The sequence below is a fragment of the Lissotriton helveticus genome, chromosome 4_1, assembly GCF_964261635.1.
Source record: "Lissotriton helveticus chromosome 4_1, aLisHel1.1, whole genome shotgun sequence".
NCBI lineage: Eukaryota > Metazoa > Chordata > Amphibia > Caudata > Salamandridae > Lissotriton > Lissotriton helveticus.
Window position 1 is genome coordinate 1049855495 of NC_136063.1, and position 21219 is coordinate 1049876713.

At 46.3% G+C, this 21219-nt stretch overlaps 1 protein-coding gene across 3 annotated transcripts in view; it reads right to left on the minus strand.

The window, feature by feature from the left end:
• The window catches only part of ICE1 (interactor of little elongation complex ELL subunit 1), a 1011762-nt gene that overhangs the window by 235268 nt on the left and 755275 nt on the right, over positions 1-21219 (minus strand). For all 3 annotated transcript variants that reach the window (XM_078687642.1, XM_078687643.1, XM_078687644.1), the window contains one exon: positions 12567-12757. In XM_078687642.1, the coding sequence (XP_078543768.1) occupies positions 12567-12757 (191 nt within the window). The remainder of the gene's footprint in view (positions 1-12566; positions 12758-21219) is intronic.

The following is a 21219-nucleotide window of genomic DNA, read 5'->3' on the forward strand; positions in this document are numbered from 1 at the left end:
GCAGCTGCTGGGCCCTGTCATCCTATTCCTATGCAGGTTGTCCTGTTCCTGTCCTTATGCTGTATTAAACCTGCAAAACTCCTACTACCTCGAATCTTGACTCTTATTTATTGAGCTATCTGTTATGATATATGTCTAGTCAAAAAGAGAGGTATTATTTATTTATTTACCACATAATGGCGCCAGAATAGGGACTTGCCCTTTCCCCACGCGTCGGTGAAGCCACGCCGACCCCCTGACCCTCTGCAGTCGTGACGGAACTCTTCTGTGCACCGGCAGATATTTCTGCTTCAAGTATCCCTCAGGCCCACGGAGGAGACGGAGGAGGCGGTCCAGCATCCAAACGAGACGGTGGAGGAACGCGGCGAGTCCCAACCAGAGCCCAAGCCAAGAGTCCAAGGTCCGAGGTATCCGGAGGTCCACCCGTAACTGAAGTCCGAAGTTCGTCGTCCGTCGTCGTAGCAGTTCAGTCCGATCCGAGGCCTTCCGTTCTTGCTGCCCGGTGAGTACCATTACTGGGGTAGTATCTAGACAGGGTCAATCTAAATTGACTCTGGTCCGTGGGTTGGTGGTACACAGACTCACAAACGAAGTGTTCACCTAGGTGGATACGGGTCTTGATGCGTCCCTTTATGGGACCGGTATGTTCCGTACTGTTTCAGCAGTGCATCCAGTAACTCTAGTCTGTTCCGTTCTCGAGAAATTCTTGTGTTTCTGTTCTCAGTATTCCAGGTAATATTCTGTCCGAACTGTTATGTTATGATGTTGTTCAATGTATTTCCAATGTCGTGGTATGCCTGAATTGTTTTCCCAATTGTTATTGTTCCTCGTGTATTGTATTGCGTTCCGATTCAAGTTTACAATGTCTCTCTTTTCGAGATTACGTCAGCTAAAAACTAGAAAGGGTTTGTTAGAAGAAGCAGTTCCTGTTCCGCCGAGGGACAGTCCAGGTCATTTTATGTATCAGAAGCATGGCATAAGCGCCATATTGTATCTAGATTTATGGGTAGAGTATACCAAACAGTTAGAAGAAAAGTATAGATGGCCCGTATCGGGTACATGGGATGCCGAGTGCATCATGCGAGTAGAAGAAGCATTATGGAAAAAGAAAGCCAGACAGTCACAGAAAGATGCCATCGAGTTATGGCGCAAAGAAGCTCATAAAAGAACTGAAAAAGAAATCAGAAAGTCAGAATTAAGTAGAGAATCCTTAGAACGAGCACAAGAAAAAGAACTAATCGAGATAGGTGAACAAGTCAAAGCCGAACAGTCAGACAGACAGAGGCATGCCCTTATTAGGGGTATGTATCCTCTCCTTGCCGAGGGCTTGCCAAAAGCGACCCCAGAGGCATCCAGTAATTTCCCGCCACCATTAGTTCCGACCAAGCTACGTCACAAACAGACCGCAGCTGATATTTTTATTTCGTCCTATTTGGACGACACAGTCCCAGAATATGCAAATCCTGTTCGCGCTCCGCCAGTCCCTGTAAATCAGGCACTTCCCGCTTCTACAGACACCGGAGTACCTGTTACGGTACCCCCGGTCCAGCCCGCCATACAAGTCCAGCCTACATTTCCATTTCCCACTCTGCCAGGACGAAGAGCCTCAGTAGACGACTCTAGTTTAGGGGCCGCAGGGGGAGGTCCTCCTCAAACCCCGCCGCCACACAAGCGTTTAACGACAGCCGAATTACATGCACAAGCGTCACAGCGTACGCCTAGACATCAGACTGTAGCAGAAATAAGAAAATCCCTTGCCGAATGCGGCTATGATCCAGTCCCAGGCGAGGATAATATGGTTTTATATTCATTCCGCGTAAGAAAGGTGGCCGAGTATCTAGTCACCTTACCGAATATGAAAGAAGATCTAGACAGAATATATCGTTTCATCCGTACAGGGGATGATCCAGAAAGTATTAGCGAGGCCATGTCTCAAAGGAAAGCCGAGGTCCAGCTCATGATATTAAAGTTTCTGATCAATTGTCTAATAAGAGAACAAGATTACCCGTCTAAAGATCAAGCCGAAATGAAAACCCTGACAAGGTGGAGTGATAATATAGCCGAGGGTAAGCACAAGACCGTCGGTGCTATGGAGAGTATGTACAAGAAAATCCGTAGAGAAATAATAAAGATACACGAACAACGTAAAGCAGCACAAGTAAGCGAGAAAGAAAGTAACTCTGATACTGAAGAGGTAGAGGACGAGAATCCCGCCAGAATAGCGTATGTAGGAAAATCTAGATTTCCAGATCGCCATTTACGCCTAGAACACAAGTCTATTTCTCATTTTCCAGCACCAGAACAAGGTTCACTAGAACAAGTATTTCAAGCTACCGATCACATTCTGAAATCACGAATCGGTTACAGTGAGTTAAGTACCATGCATGAACAAGAACTAGCCCGATCAGCAGTCCGATGGATTACTGATTCTACCACTTTTCCAGACGAAATAGTGGCACAAATGTTTCTGAAAATGCCCCCAGCCGAGCAACGACTGGTGGGTATGTATATGATTCAGCACCTCATTACATTGTATGAGGGTCAGCACTCTGATCCAGGTCCGTTACATGATATCCTGAACGAGTTACTCCAGTATAGATGGAAAGGTTTAGGTACCGACTTAATTAGTGTCATTCTAGAACAGCGTCACAAATATAGAACGTTTCTGAACCCGCATTTTGTTCATGCCTCACCTCCAGAAAGTAAACCATTTTACATGGAGAGACAGAATCCGTTACGAGAAGTCCACCCAGTTAAAGGAACGGGTGGCGAAATGCAGCGAGTGTTTGTTTACACTCCAATTACAAAGATGGAACTCCTCGAGATGAAGAAATTAATTCCCTGTCATGACAAAGACCCAGCAGGGTTCCATAGAGAATTAAAAGACATGCTCCGTATGGGAGAATACACATATCCAGATATAATTAAAATGTTAAAGGTTTTGCTGCCCGCAGGGGTGTATGAAAAGCTCAAGGAAAAAGAATGGGAGGTGGGAGAGAAAAAGATCGATTGGGCAGTTCTAGAAGCCGAAGACAAGGCACGAGTACCAGGTACCGGTCTTGGAGATAAATGTAAAGAATTACCAGAATTATTAATACAAGTTTTACCCAGATTATTGACAACTAGAAAAGAAGACTGGGATGCAATCTCAGCCTGTAAACAGAAGCAAGATGAGGATATTAGTGATTTTTATTCTAGATTTGAAAAATGTTTCAGCATCAACAGTGGCCTCAAGACAAGTAGTGAGTCATACCCTCACCTTTTTGTTACTAAATTAGTCGAGAATTCAAGCCCACAAATTAAAAATCGAGTTCTGAAAGTCGAAAGTACCTGGCAAGCTAATACCCCGTCCCAGATGTTGCAAATGCTTCAATACCACCAGAATAGAATCAGAGAAGAGCAAGAACACGAGAGAAAACGTATGAAAGACACGAAAATGAAAGTACTAGTTGCACAATCTGTTCCTCAAGACAGTCAGAAGAGGGGTCCGAATCAAGCCAGTCATCCTGCAGCTCCCGTTAAAGGGAATTGCAATTATTGTAAACAGCCAGGTCATTTTATAAATGAGTGTGCAGTTCTGAAACACAACATAGCTACTGGTAAGACTAAAGAAAGACCACGTCCGCCTAGACAAGAACAAGTTTCACAGACTCCTCAGTCACAGAATGCACAACAGACAGCACAGCATGTTACATCGCAGATGTACCAGTATGCACAGTCTGAGTATCCAGAGTACCAGCAGTATTCATGAAACAGCCTAGAGAGGGAGGTAGGCTTGCCTCTCATCGAGATACCTGTAGATCAAGAAGGTCCCTATGTTCATAGTCAAGTATTAGGGAAAGACAGAAAGTTTTTGATTGATACAGGGGCAAGTAGGACCACAATTAGTCACGCCGAAGTTCCAGGGGCTCCGCTCTCAGGCTCAAGAAATGTTTCCCTTGGATTTTCAGGAAAACCTATCGTAAATGAGATTTCAAAGCCAGTTACTCTAGAAGTAGGTCCATTGTCCCGCACTACTGATCTGTTACTTACTAAGTCATGTCCAGAAAACCTATTAGGCATTAAGACACTGAAAGAGTTAGGTGCAGTTATATGCTGTTCCCCAGAGGGAATACGATTGTTCCTACGTGACTTTAAGGGTCACTATGTATTACGAAATTTTGATTCAAGATTGTCTAATGTTCCACAGCATTTATGGGCGCAAGGTCCAACTGATGTAGGTTACATGCAAATCACACCCTATCGTGTGACTCTCAAGCCAGGTGTAGTGTTACCACGAATCAGACGGTACAGATTGCCACCTGAGGCTGTAGCAGCCTTATCCAAAATTATTGACGAGCTCATGGCTCAAGGAGTGGTTGTAGAAACTGACTCCAATGTATGTAATTCTCCGATCATTCCAGTCATGAAACGTACTGATCCAAATGCACCCCCAGTATATCGATTAGTGATTGACCTACGAGAGCTTAATAAATGTATTATTCCTCAGTACCCAGTTGTCCCAGACATCTCTTCCCTATTAACGGCCATTGATTCCGAAGCCACGTTCTTCACTGTCATAGACCTCAAGAACGCATTTTTCAGTGTTCCTATTCATCCAGACAGCCAGTTCCTTTTCGGATTTTGTTTAAATGGAAGGAGCTATATGTTCACACGAGCTCCTCAAGGTTTCACAGAAAGTCCTAGTATTTACAGTCAAGCACTCAAGAGACAACTAGACAACATTCACATGCCAACTGACACTGCCCTGCTCCAGTATGTCGATGATCTACTGATCACAGCCCGTTCTGAACGTGCTTGCGAGCGAGCATCCCTTACAGTCTTGTATTTCCTAGCCGAGATGGGGCACAAGGTGTCCCCTTCTAAGCTTCAATTCTGTGTCCAGCAAGTGGTCTACTTAGGACACTTACTGTCCAAGAGGGGTAGGCAGTTGACACCAGACCGTATCCAGTTAATAGCGAGTCTTCCTCAGCCCAAGACCCAGAAGGAGGTACGTGCTTTTATCGGCCTCACTTCTTACTGCAGACAATGGATTCCCCAGTATGCATTTCTAGCCAAGCCACTGATACAGTTAACGACACAGGAGGCAGCCGTATCGACTGTCCTCCCTTGGACATCTGAACATACACTTAGTTTCAATGAGTTAAAGAAAGCTTTATGCCAAGCTCCAGTTCTAGCGACACCGGACTACAGTAAGCCTTTTACACTTTTCGTTACTGAACGTGAAGGTACAGCATTATCTGTTCTCACACAAGATCAAGCAGGACAATACAAGCCCTGTGCTTATTTTTCGAGCACATTAGATCCTGTAGCCCAGGCTCTGCCTGCGTGCCTCAAGTCAGTTGCAGCCACAGCATTAGCTATCAGACAAAGTGATTCCATAGTCTTAGGACATACCTTGACAGTACAAGTTCCACACTCTGTGGAAGTTCTTTTAAACCGAACACAAACTCAGCACTTGACAGTTGCACGTTTAACAGGTTATGAATTGACACTGTTCCAGCCTCACATAGAAATCAGACGCTGCAACATTTTAAATCCTGCTACATTATTACCATCAGTTAATTCGAATTCTGCCACACATGATTGCGTGGAAGTAGTTAACATTACGACAAAGCCAAGACAAGATCTGACAGATACTCCGTTACCAGACCCCGACCTGACACTTTATGTGGATGGTTCATGTATGAGAACTAGTACAGGAGAACTAGTCGCCGCGTATGCAGTGACTACTGACACTGAAGTTATTGAAACACACCGTATTGATACCCTGTCCGCTCAAGCAGCAGAGCTAGTTGCTCTGACACAAGCCTGTATACACGCCAAGAACTTGAAAGTTAATGTTTACACAGATTCACGTTACGCATTTGGAGTTGTACACGACTTCGGAGTGCTCTGGCAGGAGAGAGGTTTCATGACTTCTCATGGAACCAAGATTCAGCATGGTCTCCTTATTCAAGCTCTGTTAGATGCCATACATTTACCGACATCTATCGCTATCATGAAGTGCAAAGCACATACGAAAGTTACTGACATTATTTCCCAAGGTAATGATCTAGCAGATCGCACAGCCAAGCTTACAGCACAGACTCCAGACTTTCAAGTTAATCCGACACAGACACATACTCCAGATCCGATTACATGTATGACAGTTAAGGACCCTACACAAGATGTCATAGATATCCAGTTACATGCTACTCCCGAAGAAATCAAGAAATGGTCCGAACAAGGAGGGGTCCAGACAGATCAAGGATGGTTAACAAAGGGTAGAGCCACATGGTTTCTCCCCGACTCTATGGTTCAAGTCATTATTAATACCGCACATAGTCCAGCACATTTAGGAGAAAAAGCTATGTTAGACAGTATCCAGAACATTTGGTTCAACAAGCATTTACGAGCTGCAGCCAAGCAGAAAGTCCGTACCTGTATGATATGTTGTCAGTTTAATCCAGGTAAAAGTGTCCCGGTGGAACAAGGTGGATTCCAGCCCCCTGACCACCCTTTTGAAGTCCTCCAGATGGATTATATTCAGATGGAGCGATGTCGAGGTTTCAAGTATGTCCTTGTAGTTGTATGCGCTTTGTCCAGGTGGACAGAAGCATATCCAGTCCCAGATTACACAGCCGCGACCACTGCCAAGCAGTTGGTTCGTGAGTTCTTCCCCCGTTATGGACTCCCTAGAGTCGTATATTCTGACAACGGCCAGCCATTCTCATCTGAACTCATGAAGCATGTTTCCCTGTTGTTAGGGTACCAGTGGAAGTTTCATTGTGTACGCCACCCTGAAGCAGCCGGTCTCGTGGAGAGACATAACCAGACCCTGAAAATCTGTATTGCAAAAGTGTGTAAAGAAAAAGGTGTGGACTGGCTAGTAGCTCTGCCAGTCGCTTTATTTTATATGCGCATGGTCGCACATTCCAGATCAGGTTTGTCCCCGTATGAGGTCGTTTTCGGTCGCCCCCCTAACATGTGGGGTACTCCTAGACCCCGAAGTATTACCGATGTTTCAAGTAATATGCTGACAGATTACCTAGCTTCCTTGATGTCTGCCCTCAACTCATGTCGTTCACAGGTTGCCGCCGCATTTCCAGACAATACCGAGGTGGCACCGCATGAAATCGTTCCAGGATCCATGGTGATGGTCCGCAACTTTGACAGATCAAGTCCGCTGGAGCCTCGTTGGAAAGAGCCCCGACAGGTCCTCCTCACCACCCGTACAGCCGTGAAGTTGGAAGGACGCAAAGGCTGGGTGCACCTTTCTCATATAAAACTTTTTAATGGACTGAAACCCGTCTTAAAGAACATTTCCCAGGATTTGAAGGATTGCCAAAATATTGTTCTCAAGGACTGTCCCGCAAAAGACATTGCTACAACCCCTCCCCTGTTAGAGAAAACTCCGCAACAGGAGTATAAACTAAAACTCCGGTCTAGTAAAATAAGTCAGTCAGTTTGATTGTCTAAGTCCTCCCCTAGGTGAAACGGTTAGACTGTTTCTGACATGTATAAAATAGACCCCCATAGTGAGAGAGTTAGTCAAAACTCAATCCGATGTATCGTTTTTCTATGTTTCATATTGTTTCTCAGCATTATGATTTCCTGCACCAGTTATGCATTTTTCTTGTATTTCCCAGTTCTTCATGTAAATAAGTCTGCTAATGCTACAATAGAGCACACGTTTAGTGATCTGCCTCCTCATGAACTCTCTTACCGCCTCGCCATGCGAAATAACTCATTTATCCGCATGTTACATTACTCACACCAGACCAGCAATGCCACTAATTGTTGGGTGTGTGGTCGACTCCCCCCTTTCCAGACCCCGAAGGGAGTTCTGCCACTTTTTCCTTATCCATTCTCACATAATGGTTCGTGTGGAGCATGGTCCACGTTAACGTCATCCTCAACAGATATGTCTTTTCTTAACAGTACATGTTTTCCAGACAAGCAAGGTCTTCCCCACAGAACAGGTTTAGATCTAGAAAATGAAGTGTATAATTTAGGTAATTATTCGTCGAATTTCATGGTCCTGAATGTTCAGTCTGATACTACTCCAGACTTACCTGCTATTTCAGTACTACCAGTCAAAGGCGAACTATGTGTCCGAAATAAGGGTTCCATACACGTAGGACATAGTGATTGTACTACTATTGTCAAGTATAGTGACAGTGGGAAATCTATTTTCAAAGCTTCACGTCATTCTTATTTTATTTGTGGTCAAACCGCATATGTTCGTCTGCCCCTCGATTGGGAGGGAACCTGTTACATTGCCTTCCTACTGCCACCAGTTTTCCTAGCCCCACCTGATTATCACAGAAATACACATCTAGTACACATTAGACATAAAAGGGAGTCCCCAATTGTCGATTATACTGAAACTGCTCTAGAACAGTATACAGATTTCAACAGAGGTTTCTTTTTCTTTATAGGACCTATCCAGAATAGTAAACTGATCCGTAGGTTAACCAGAACCCTCGAAGCTGTAGTAAATGAGACTGCCTCTGCTCTAGGTAACTTAACCGAAGAGCAATCTGCTATGAGATTTGTCGTTTTACAGAATCGTCTCGTCCTAGACGTCATACTGGCCGATAGGGGCGGGGCCTGTAGAGTCATCGGATCTAGTTGCTGCATTTTCATTCCAAATAACGAGCCGTCTGTTTATTCAGCTATAACCAGACTCCATAAAATTGCCCATCTGATACACCAAGATCCAGGCACCTGGACATGGTCCGGTTGGTTCTGGAATATAATTTCCGCATGGGGATGGAAAATATTGTCCTTCCTAGGTATTGCAGTAGCGATCATATTCAGCTGCTGCCTCTGTATACAATGTGGCCCTGCGATTTGCGGCATTTGTGCTACCTCTTGTATTCCTAGTCCCAAGCCCCGTTCTAAATCCCGTTCCAGGATAATTCGAGACGAGCAAATGATACTGTATGAAATGATAGACGGTATCATGAAAATTGATGTTTCATGATGGAAACGTAGTGACAAGGAGGGAATGTGGAAAAGTAAATTTTGCCATGTTCTGTGTCCCTACGTGTCATCCATCATATGTTATGTATGCATGATTAAATATGCATATGTATTCCCCATGTTCGATTAATGACGCAATTACAGTTGTGTCCACCTCTAGTATGTCAGTTTCCAGTCCTCGTGAATACTACGTATATCAGGCCTATGTAAAGCTACGTTGCCACGTTTCTCAGTGTGCACGTTATTCTATTATAAAGTCCCCGTTTCTAGGCCTCAAAAGGGCCCGGACACCAGATTCAGCTCCTGTCTCCTGAAACCTCGCTGAGGAGCGATACAGCCCCCACCTGTATCCTCGACCCTTCACTTACTTCCTGCCTCGCAGTGCCCGGCCCAGCCTGGCTCAGTCTCTGAGTCTGCCAAGAATATGTTATGATTCCAGTTATCAGTTCAGTCCTCCTTCTCTGCATTCCTAAGCTACTGAACTGCATCAATAGTTTCCGTCATTGTCTAGCCTTCACGTCTCCACGTTAGAGAAATACTGCATTTAATGGTCATTTAATATTCTTCATCACGCACTACATGTAGAATAATGCATGGTCCAGTCTTAGAATCAAGTCAGCCTTTCCCCTCCTAACTTCTAGTTTATATCAACATGTTCTCTAAACATCAGATACTAGATACTGTTTAGGTACATGTCGCCCTGACTCTCCAGACTTCAGTCTCTGCTCCTAGCACAGAGTTCATAGCCCCCAGCTTCTCCTAGTGATACGTCATTGCTAGTTTGCGCGCACCATCAGGTTAGAGGTCCCGGCTCCTTAGGTAGCCCCCTCCAATGTTTCCGCCCATTCATGACATATTCTGTTACGTTTGCATCACATGTCTATGTATACGCCCAGTTACACCTACTTTCGCCCTTATCTTTCGCGACTGCTACGCGTCATACCTTCTGCTCCACCCACTGCTACGCCTACTGCAATGTAATGCTATGTGTTTGCGTTATGTATATATGCTCATGTATTGTTATTAAAAGCCAGCGCGCTCATCCCAGATCGAGCCCCAGCAGCTGCTGGGCCCTGTCATCCTATTCCTATGCAGGTTGTCCTGTTCCTGTCCTTATGCTGTATTAAACCTGCAAAACTCCTACTACCTCGAATCTTGACTCTTATTTATTGAGCTATCTGTTATGATATATGTCTAGTCAAAAAGAGAGGTATTATTTATTTATTTACCACATGAAGAACAATGTCATACATTCACCCCAGTACAGAGATCTGGGACTAAATCCATCATTTTGTTTTCTCCTCATGCCATTCTAGTTTGAACCTAGCCACATGCTAATCAGTCTTAACTCTGTTTCCTATGAGAACAGTCCAGCCCGAACTCCGAGGCCAGGTCCGCCTTGGACTGGAAACAAGCATACTGGGACCGGTTTCAGGGTTTTACCCCGCATCAGCCAAGCTAGCTTGACCCAAGTGGCATGGAGAGCACAGGAGCCACGTCTAGGCATGCCCGTCGCACTCAGGGTGACAAAAGCAAAAAGAAGACCTGATTGACAGAATGTAGAACAATCTCATACATTCACCCCGTACAGAGATCTGGGCATAAATCCATTGATTTTTGCTCCCATTGCCATTCCAGTTTGAACCCACCCATAATCAAATAAGTCCTGACCCCGCTCCCTATGGCAACAAGTCCAGCCTGAACTGCCAGGCCAGGTCCAGCTTTAACAAGCATCCTGGGACCGATTTTGGGGTTTCACCCCTCATCAGCCAAGCTAGATTGACTCCAGTGGCATGGAGAGCATGGGACCATCGTCTGGGAATTCCCGTCCTACGCGGGGTGACAAATGCAAAAAGAACAATTGATGGACAAAATGTAGAACAATGACATACATTCACCCCAGTACAGAGATCTGGGCCTAAATCCATCGGTTGTTTTGTTACCGATGCCATTCCAGTTTGAACCCAGCCATATCCAAATCAGTCTTGACCCTGCTCACTATGGGAACAGCCCGCCCGAACTGTCAGGCTAGGTCCTCCTTGGAATGGAAAGAAGCATCCTGGGACTGGATCAGCCTAGCTAGCTTGACTCCAGTGGCATGGAGAGCACTGGACCCATGTCTGGGCATGGCCGTCCCACTCAGGGTGACGAATGCAAAAAGAACAATTGATGGACAAACGCAGAACAATGTCATTCATACTCCCTATGCCATTCCAGTTTGAACCCAGCCATATGCAAATCAGTCTTGACCCTGCTCCCTATGGGGACAGTCCAGCCTGAACTTCCAGGCGATTCAGAAGTTAGCACAGATGAGTTGTCATCATATAATTCTGTCCTTGCCAATGGGGCGATCAATCTCTCTCACAGAAAAACAACAATTGTGGGTTTTTGCTGTTGGAATATGTAAAACACATGTTCTTCTTTCTAATATGCTGCGCCCTGCCTTAGTACTCAATAATTCTGCTATAGGGGTGATTTATACAGATTAAAAGAGGAGGTTTGGGCTTTGCAATTACTTTCAATGGCAAAGTAGAGTTAGCAGTTTGAACTGCTCTACCAATTTGCAGTGGCAGTCTGGGAGATAGGTTTTACTTTGTCATTCTTGTGGTGGCACAGCTAGTGCTGCAGTCCACGAGTAATAGTTTAACCTACAGACCAGAACCTATGTACTCCCAGAACTATATATGAGTAACTTACAAGTAAATTAAGCTATGCCAATTGGGTATAAACCAATGAACCATGTACCATTTTTAAGGGTCAGAGCACACGCACAGAGTTCTAATTAGTTGGGCTCAGGGCATATCAGAGCCATTACACCAGTGCCTAGTAGTCAAAATGGGGACAAAACGTGGGTTAAAACATGCAAAAAGCCTGTTTCCTCACAAATTAAAAGAAAGAAAAGAATAAGCAGGGATCGGGTGTAAGCAGAAGGAACAATTTAAAAGGACATCAGCCATGAACTCCCATGAAGTTCTAAATACAAATGATATGTAAATCTGCACAGAGAAAAATGAGTCCCCTGACGTCAGCTATGAAAGGATACAACACAGCCAGTCAAAAAAAGAGGTCTATTAATCCATGGGTTACACAAACACAGAATAGGGAGGGTTAGGGAGGAAAGCAGCAAATCCAAAGCATAAACCCAAACCTCCTCTTTTAATCTGTATAAATCACCCCTATAGCAGAATTATTGAGTACTAAGGCAGGGCGCAGCATATTAGAAAGAAGAACATGTGTTTTACATATTCCAACAGCAAAAACCCACAATTGTTGTTTTTAAATAGACAAAGCCACCGAAGAAAAAGCCTAAAATACAAGGCAAAGTATGGGATCTGACTCTGCCTGCAGAGCACAGCAAAATATGTCATTACCAAGACTGGAAAATGGAAAAGTTGATACCCTAGCATCTTTTTAAAAGGCAGGGTATTTAAGTCTCACCAAGGACTTACTTGTATACAATTCTTAATTTGCCAGCACAATAAAAGTCACTCCTAAACATGTATTAATGCTATGGTTGAGCCTGATTTTCAAAATGAGAAAAGGATTGTAAATACTCTAAGTAGACTTATTTTTGTACTGCAAAAGTTAAGACTTACCTTATAACATTGTCATGCGTCCACACCCATTTTCTATGGCAGCACAATAGATCAATAGCATACACATACTGCCAAATACCATCACTTAAATCTTCTCCATACTCTTCATTTAACTGGAACTTCATATTAGGACAGAGCTGAATCGCCAAAAGCACACTGGAGAGAACAATTCCAACATTCAAAGGTGAACCCTAGAAATACAAAATTAAACAAGGACTCAAAAAAGCACAAACAGGAAAGCAAAAACAATGTTAATTATACACAAGATCCTACTTACTTGACATCTATAATCATTATTTCACTTTGAGCTGTCTGTTTCTTTTAAATAATGACAGGTGTAGTGGTACAGCTAGAAGAAAAAAAACAAGGCAGCAATGAACAAGTTATTTACCTTTCGTAATGTTCCTTCTGGAGGTACACTAACAGCCGACTTCGCACCTTATGAATTCCCCAGGTGTACGACCAGATGTGCAGATTCTTCTCAGCAATTCCCTTGCACGCCAGTAAGCGGCATTGAGCAGTTCCGCGCCTGGACCATCCCCACCCTTGGAAGTGACATTGGGGTCACAATATAAAATACCAGCCATCTTCGCACATAGACACTAGTTACTTTCTGATATCTGTCCGCGCTGTTGGTCATGGGGCCCTTAATATTCAGATTGTGTCCGTGTGAAGATCTCTAATTGGAACCTTTTCACTATGGATCAAGGGGTAAATTCCACAGAATGGGGAGGAGGGAGTGTTCTTTAAGAATCTGCGGTTAAATGGAGTATCCATCAGGAAGTGGAAATGAAGGTAACCAATTTGTTCTTCTAATGGATTCTTGTAACAAAAGATTCCTCACTCTGCGATTAGATACCAAAGCTCTACCTCCATAGGTGGTGGGTCTGTGGATAGCCTCGGGACGGAAAATTCAGTAGGACCGAACAGGCAAATTTCCCCTCCCGCCAGACAGCTATCAATCGATAGTGCCTCATAAATGTGTAGACGGATGCCCACGCAGCTGCTTGGCACATATCCAAGAAAGGCACTTCAAGCACCAGGATTGTGGCAGCAGCCCTGGCCCCCCTGGTACCAGCACAAAGGTCTTCCAAAGGTTGTTTCTTTGCAAATCATAGCATATCCTTATGCTCAAAGTTTCTTTGTTCCAGAGAGTTCAGTTAAGAGTTGATAGTCCATAAGATGGTCCCTGGTGTGATCAGCGTGGAAGCTCAGAGCTCTCTTAGGGTGTGAGCAATGGAGTCATTCTTGGATAGACGAGAAGGGTAAAGAATGCCGGCAGGGTTACAGGCTGCTCTATGTGGAAGGGAGTGGACAACTTTCTGAAAAAAATGCTGCCTTAGTCCTTAGCACGAGCTTGTTCAGAAAGAAGGTGGTGTGCTGTTGTTGGAAAGTTAGTGTGTGTAGCTCAGTCACACATTAACTGACATGATCACTATGAACACAGTCCTTAGTGTGAGTAACCCTACAGGACAACTGTGCATTAGTTCAAATGGGGTACACATTAGAAATGCGAAAACAAAATTCCGATCTCATTGGGGCATTACAAAAGGTTTTGGAGGAAACACGGGAATCAGCTCTTTAAGCATTACAACAGGTGATTTAAACAGAGCTGGATGATCAGGTAACAACAGAAAAGCTGAAAAGGCAGCACAATAACCTTCAGCTGTGCCCACAGCAAGGGATTGCTAGGCTAATGATGGAAAGCAAAGAAAGTGCTCAGATACACAGGCTTCCAGGGGCTGGATATGCCTAGCAGAACACCCCCCCCCCACCCCAAAAGTAATTATTTTCCTAGAGTCCCATATATATAATTTTGGTAAAGGGATGCCTGGTTGCCAGAATTACATTTACTACAGCAGGAGGAAGGTGAAAAAGCAGTTAGCTGTTGCCACTCAATCTCCAAGCACTGAAGTGCATGGATGTTGGACCCTGCTCTGCTGCTGCAACTGAAGATCCTCCTGAAAAGGCAGCAGACTGGAGCACAGATGCTCTGGATAACCACACCTTCCTGGCCCTCACCAGATCCACTAGGATGACTTGGGCCTGCTCATTATTGATCTTTTCCAGCACTCGGGGCACAGGAGATAGTAACAGGAACGCATATAGGAGTCCCAAGCTCCAGTCCAACCAAAGGCATCCCCGAGGGGGACTTGCCTTGGGCACACCAACACGCAAACACTTGCACAATGCATGTTCTCAGCAATGGTAAAATGATCAAGACATATGCCCTGTGCCACCTTCTTAGTGTAGTCACTGTTTGCAAACTGCAAGGCAATGCAGAATGATTTAGCCTGCCCTGGCGTTCACAGATGATGTCAGGTGTGATGCTGTCAGGTGATGTATGAACAGGGAGACTCCCTGATGACTTAGCCAGTTCCAGGGGTGCAGAGCCTTTTGGCCCAGGACTCATGACCCTAACCCACCCTGCTTGTTGCAGTATCACATGCCAGTGGTGTTGTACGTAAGAAACCTCACCCGTTTTCTACGATGGATGGGTGGGAAGCTTTTGGTGGCAAGCGAATCATCTACAACTCTGATTGATCTGATCTTCACCTCTCCCAGATGGCCTCACCAACTCAGCAACGATCCATTAGTCATGATCATTAACTCTGGGCTAGGCAGGAAGAAGGGTTTGCCGCCATTCTAATTTAGATTTTTCCAATTGTGGTGATTTTCAGTTTGCAGAATTTGTTGTTGTTAATACACACGCTCTGAAAAGATTGTAAAGCAGTACGCTTCCATCAGAGGTAGCTACCATGTGGATGATTGAGATGTCTGAAATAAAGTCCTTAAGACCATCTGGCCAACCATAGTTTGTTATCTGGCTAGAACATCCACACAATAGTGTTTAGTAAATGAGTGTGGAGTTGTACCTGTAGCAGCTAGGGGAATGTTTGCTAAGGGCCACTGTGAGAGAGTGCCCTATTTCTGCATAGTTGTCCCCACTTTTGCTGAATTGCTGATGAGCTTTGACCAAGTGTGCCCTGCGCTCCTGCCAATCAGGTACCCAGGACCTATGTTCTTTCCCTAAAACTGCATTGAAGACAAAACAAAATTGGCATCTCTGGCCAGAAGACAGCCCCTGGTAAATGGTACCAAAGGTACCCAGGGCACTGTGATCAGGGAAGACCTCGAAGGGCTGCATCACTTATTGTGCCACCCTTAGAGGCCCTTAGAGGCCCTGTAACTTTACACTCACACACTGCATTTGCAAGCTGCGTGTCTTGGTGCATTGCAAAATGAAGAGTCGACATAGCACACACCTTGTGTGCCGCGCCCAAAACCCACTGCCCTGTCCTAGATCAGTCACGCCTCTAGCTGGGTGCACTATACCAGTGGTGAGGGTACAGGAGCATGAGCCCTGTACGCCTACAGTGTCTAAGTCCATTCTTACACATTATAAGTGCAGTGCTGCCATTAATAGTATGTGGTGCTGGGAGGTTGTCATTACGAACTCCACAGCACCATAATGGCAACACTGAAAACTGAGAAGTTTGGTATCAGCACATTAAATCCACACTGATGCCAGTGTGGAATGTAATAAAAAACTGTACACAGAGGGCATCTTAGAGATGCCCCCTAAAAAGTAACCCACCACTAGTGTCCAGGCTGAGTGGCTGCTTCCAGACATGTTCCTGGACCCCTGGGTCGAGAGCCTGCTGCTCTCTGGGGCTTTAAACAATGCACATCCTGGGACGAGGTTCAAAGCCTCTTACCCAAGGTTGGGCAGGGCCAACGAAGGGGAAGCTTCAAAGGCTTGTCGCCGTTGTGTGTTTCCCCAGGCCACTTGCTGATTCCAGCAACTGGTCCCCACCAGTTATGACCCCCGCTTTGGGTGGGAGTACCAGCGGGAAAAACAAGTGAGGAAGAGAGGTGTGCTGACCTCTTCCAACTCCACCCCTCAGGTGGGAGAGGCAAGGTGAAGCACAACTCTCAGTCCCTACCATCTTGCAGATGCGGGGACTCAGCCTACCAGGGACACGCTCATGCCCCCTCCTACTGGAGGGTGGAATAATAGGGGGTGTACCCACCCCAGGGAAGGGACCCATTGATCCCTAACTTTTACCTACCCATAACGCCCCTAAATCTCCCTGAACCTGTGTGAGAAGTTGGCCTTATGTATGATGTCCACAATTCTGTGGGCACCTTGTATCAGTCCAAACAATCCCTTATGGTGGTGGTTGTAAGTCAACCTTATAGACTAGCTATCCTAGGGGTAGCATAGACATAAGCAGTCTTAGGTAGGCTTAACTCAAGAGGGCATGTGAAGCCAGCTGTTTTACCATATGCAGTCCTGTAATATCAAATGAAAGGACACCACACAAGTTATATATTATAAAAATATATGTATTTATTACTAGAATAATCCTCTGTACTCTTTATGAGTCCAGAGGCACAAGCATTTAAACAAAAGCACAGTTAAACATACACAAGTTGCACAGTTATGGATAGGGCCGGTGGCCACTCAAACCATATATAAAAAAAAGTGGTATAAGTATCACTTTACGAACAGTGGTAAGGCCTAGGGCCTTGGGAATCACTGGGACTACACTGGACTAACAGCAGTTAGGACGGGAGTAGCCCGCGGGATTCAGGTGCAGCGCTAAAAGTACACGCATGCACCAATGCAAAGTCAATGGTGCGTAAAAGTTAGAAAGTTACTGCTTTAGAAGTCTTCCGACTGGTATAGAATTAAACCACTTTAAACTAGGACACTAGAGGTGTAAACCACTACAGGAGCACCGGTGTTAGATCGTTACCTCACCCACAGGAAGCGGGTGCATAGGTGCCAAAGTGTGTCGGGTTTCGTCGTGGAGATCTATGGAGCCTGGAGATGAAGATGCTGCAGGCGGCCAGGAGAGAAGAGACGGGTTGGATCCAAAGGTGGATCGAAGATGTAGCGTACCTGAAAGCAGAGGGGACAGAGTCTGGGTCACTCAGCAGTGACCAGGATGGAACCAGGAAGGAACCAGGCAATGTTGGGCGCAATCAGGTGGTTGTCGAGAAGCTTGTCTCCGCTGCCACGTGGACTCTGGGGCATCGAGGATGTCCAGGAGTGGATCACGAGCTGTCCCACGAAGGCTCTCGCTGTCGGCGGGGTCGGCTTCCGGATCGGAGTTAACAGGCCTTGGCAAATGCAACCCACGCAGGATTTGAAGATCGCTTCTTACTCGGACCAGCAAGGTCAGAGAGATTGCTCCTTTTCAGGGGAGCGAGGGCCAGTCTGGAGCAACCAGACTAGCAGTGTAAATTCGTAGGTTCGTCGGAGCCACTAGCCAACGGCCAAGCGACCGGACCAACGCGTCGAGCAGGAAAATGCAAAAGGGCCCCACGCAGCACTCGGTGGGTGTGGAGGGGAGATCTTCGGTGCAAAAGCTGCTCGGGGCTGGGGCTTCTCAAACCCCAATGCACAGCTTCGAGGGTGCCTCGGGAGCTGCACGGTCAGCACTTCGTAGTTTTTCCAAGATGGCCGGCTCCACGCTTCACGTCGCCTCCACGGGTCTCAGATTCGCTGGGACTGCGGATCGGGCTGTTAGAAGTCAGGGAAGCTGGGTCTTGTCGATCTCTGTCGCTCGAGTTCCGGCGGGAACTGCAGCAAAGCAAACCGTTGGGCGCTGGATGGTGCCTGTTTGCACAGGGTGGTCACTCCTTGACCACAAGGGAGATTCTTCAGTCTTCTACGTTGAGTAGGATGTTGAAGGGTCCAGAGGTTCGTTTCATAAGTTTCAGTCAGGATAATCTGATGTGCATTGGCACAGCTCCTACCTTTATTCTAAATCAAGGGGCTGGGTTACCTGCTAGGTCCCTCCTATGGGTGGGACCCAGGAAGGGGGTGGTTACACCCCTTTCCCTTTGTCCAGTTTCGCGCCAGAGCTGGGGCTGGAGTGCCCCAGAACCAGTTTGACTGGATTTTGCATGGGACACCTTGTGTGCCCCAGGCAGTGCCTAGTTTCATTCAGCCCTCCCTGCCCCAATCGACTATCTCCTGTCTGGGGAGGTGTAGCACCTCCCTGTGACAGGAAACTCTTTGTCTAAGCCTCCCATGCCAGGTTTCAGTCCGCAGCAGGAGGCCAGACTTGTGTATGTGGCAGCAGCATCCATTTTGTGATGCTGAGGCTCTGGTTAGAATTAACCGCGTTTAAGTAAAGTAACATGCTTCTCCCTCTAGAAGGGTGGAATGCTACCCCCGTCGCCAGAACTGGCGAGGGGGTAGTATTCCAAAGTGTATGACACCTTACACAACATGTTTTGATAAAGCCAAACCAAAGTTAGCAATAACCGCGAGGATTATAATGCACTTAAGAGTATATGGTATGGCAATACCCTGGAACAGCTATAAGGAAATGGTTCCAAAAGCTGCAGACAGGCTCAGCTCATGCTAGAGCACCATCTCACATAAAACCAAGCACTCTGCCTCCAGGATTGTTAAGGCCTGCCATAGGAGTGACTTATAGGCATATATGTGTCCAGATATAGGTTTAGATATAGGTATACTATATCCAAGCAAGGGGTGATTACACGACCTTGCCCCAGCTGAGTGATCAGCCAGTTGTGTCAGTTTGGATTGCCAGCCAGGGGTGGCAAAAGATATGCTGCAGCCCCTGGTAGGCCTTGGATGCACCTATACCCTGGGTACCTATAGTACACTGTACAGGGGCTGATAAGGTGAACCAATATCCAATTAGTTACGCACCTAGGGTACATGGAGTCCATTTTAAAGAGAGAGCAGATAGCCTGGGGCCCTGATTAGCAGGGTCCCAGGCCAACTAAGTCGAAAACCAGCTAAACACAAGGCAAAAAATCTGGGGTAACCATAGTCAGGTATCCACCTTCCTACATAACACCCCCCCAAACGAAAGGAGATAAGGCTATCCTTGACCAGGTAAGCCTATATTGCCTAAGTGGCCATATAAGGAAGTACCTGCACTAGCATGGTTACCCCCTGTCTCATGGTCCACTAAGCAATCCCTCACCCTAGGGGTATCAGAGGGTCTCCACCATAGGGAATCACTACCTGTGGTGTGTTTTGGCAAAGTAAAAGGCTGGTGTTGAGATGGAGTACTGAAGTGAGGCTCCACTAATGTAGGGCTCAGCTTCCTCCAATCATCTTCCACCATGTGTGCCTTTCTTTCCTTGACTGAGTTGCACTGTGCTCTCAGGGTCAACCTCTGGCTGCCTACAGCTGGAGGCTGGGTCCCTTTGGTTGGCTTACTGGAGGGACAGGTCAGGTTTGGGGCCTTGGGGTCCCAGGTTTGGCTGTGCCCAACAGTGTCCATTTGGGGGAGGTCCCTAACTAGTGGTAAGGGGGATCCCTCGGGAATTTTTTTAAGTTTTCACCTTGCTAGGGCTGCTAGCTTTGGTGCCCCTAATCTGCTGATGGGGGTGTTTTATTTGACAGGGGGCCCTTTGGGGCTCACTGACCTCCTTTACCTCTGCAGCCCTGGGCTGGCCGAGGCAGGGTAGAGAGGGGCAGGTTACCTGCTCCAGACTGGGTCCCACCTTGGAAGGGTCCACTGACATCAGGGACTCTGCCAGGCTAGGCCTGACTACCTCTGGGGCAGTTTCTTTACAAGGGGTAAGATCAGTTCCCGGAGGAGGCTGATCCTTTCCTAAAGTCTGGTGGGAGGGAGATTTCTCTTCCTCTTCAATGCTCTCTGTTTGTGTGGAGTGATCCATAGTTTCAGGCTTCACAACACATGAATCTGTTTGAGTTTTGGCTGTGGCCATCACAGCCCTACGAACCTTTTCAGGAAGAGACTCAGTTTGGGTATGGGATGTTACCATCACAGCCCTGCTAATCGGTCTAGGAAGGGAGTCTGCTGAAGATGGGACTGTGTCCAGCACAGCCCTACCAACCTTTTCAGGGAGGACATCTTGGATTGGGGCTGTGGCCATCACAGCCCCACTAACCTTTCCATGGAGATTTACCATTTTAGAATGGGTTTCTTGTTCAACCTCAGCCCAGGCTGAGATTTCCAAATCATTCCCCGGTAGACAATCTACAGGCAAGTTTGTAGACACTGCCACTCTCTTGGGGCCAGTGACACCTCCCCAGCTGAGATTTACCACTGCCATGGGATGATTTTTCTGCACTCCATCAATGTTTGTCACCTGGTATGTGACACCGGGTAAAAGTTGCCTTGAGGGGACTAGATTCTCAGTCACCATAGTGATACTAGCCCCTGTGTCTCTATAGGCCTCAACTTTATGACCATTGATGTGGGGCTCCTGTCTGTACTTGCTCAAAGTGTTTGGGCACGCAGTGAAGTTGGCAAACCCCATGCCATTTTCACAGACAAGAGTAGCTGTAGTGGGGGATCTGGTTAAGCCAGAGTCCACCTGAGTTCCAAAAGTAAACCCAGCCAAATTCTTGGGGGTGCTCCCACCACCTGGGGGAATACTGCTACAGTAACAGGAGGTGTTGGAGCTTTACTTGGGAGGAATATTTTCTTTATTGCTATTCTTTGGACAACAGCTATCTGTTTTCCAGTGGCCAGTCTGCTTACAGGCATGGCAATAAGGTTTCTTTGGGTTAGAGGAAGTGTTTTGGCATCCACCCCCATCCTTGGAGTTTTGGGGCCCTGTGGGAGACTTTTCTTTTGATTTATCCCCACCTTTCTCTTGAGCATTGGAAGTATCCTTCTTTTGG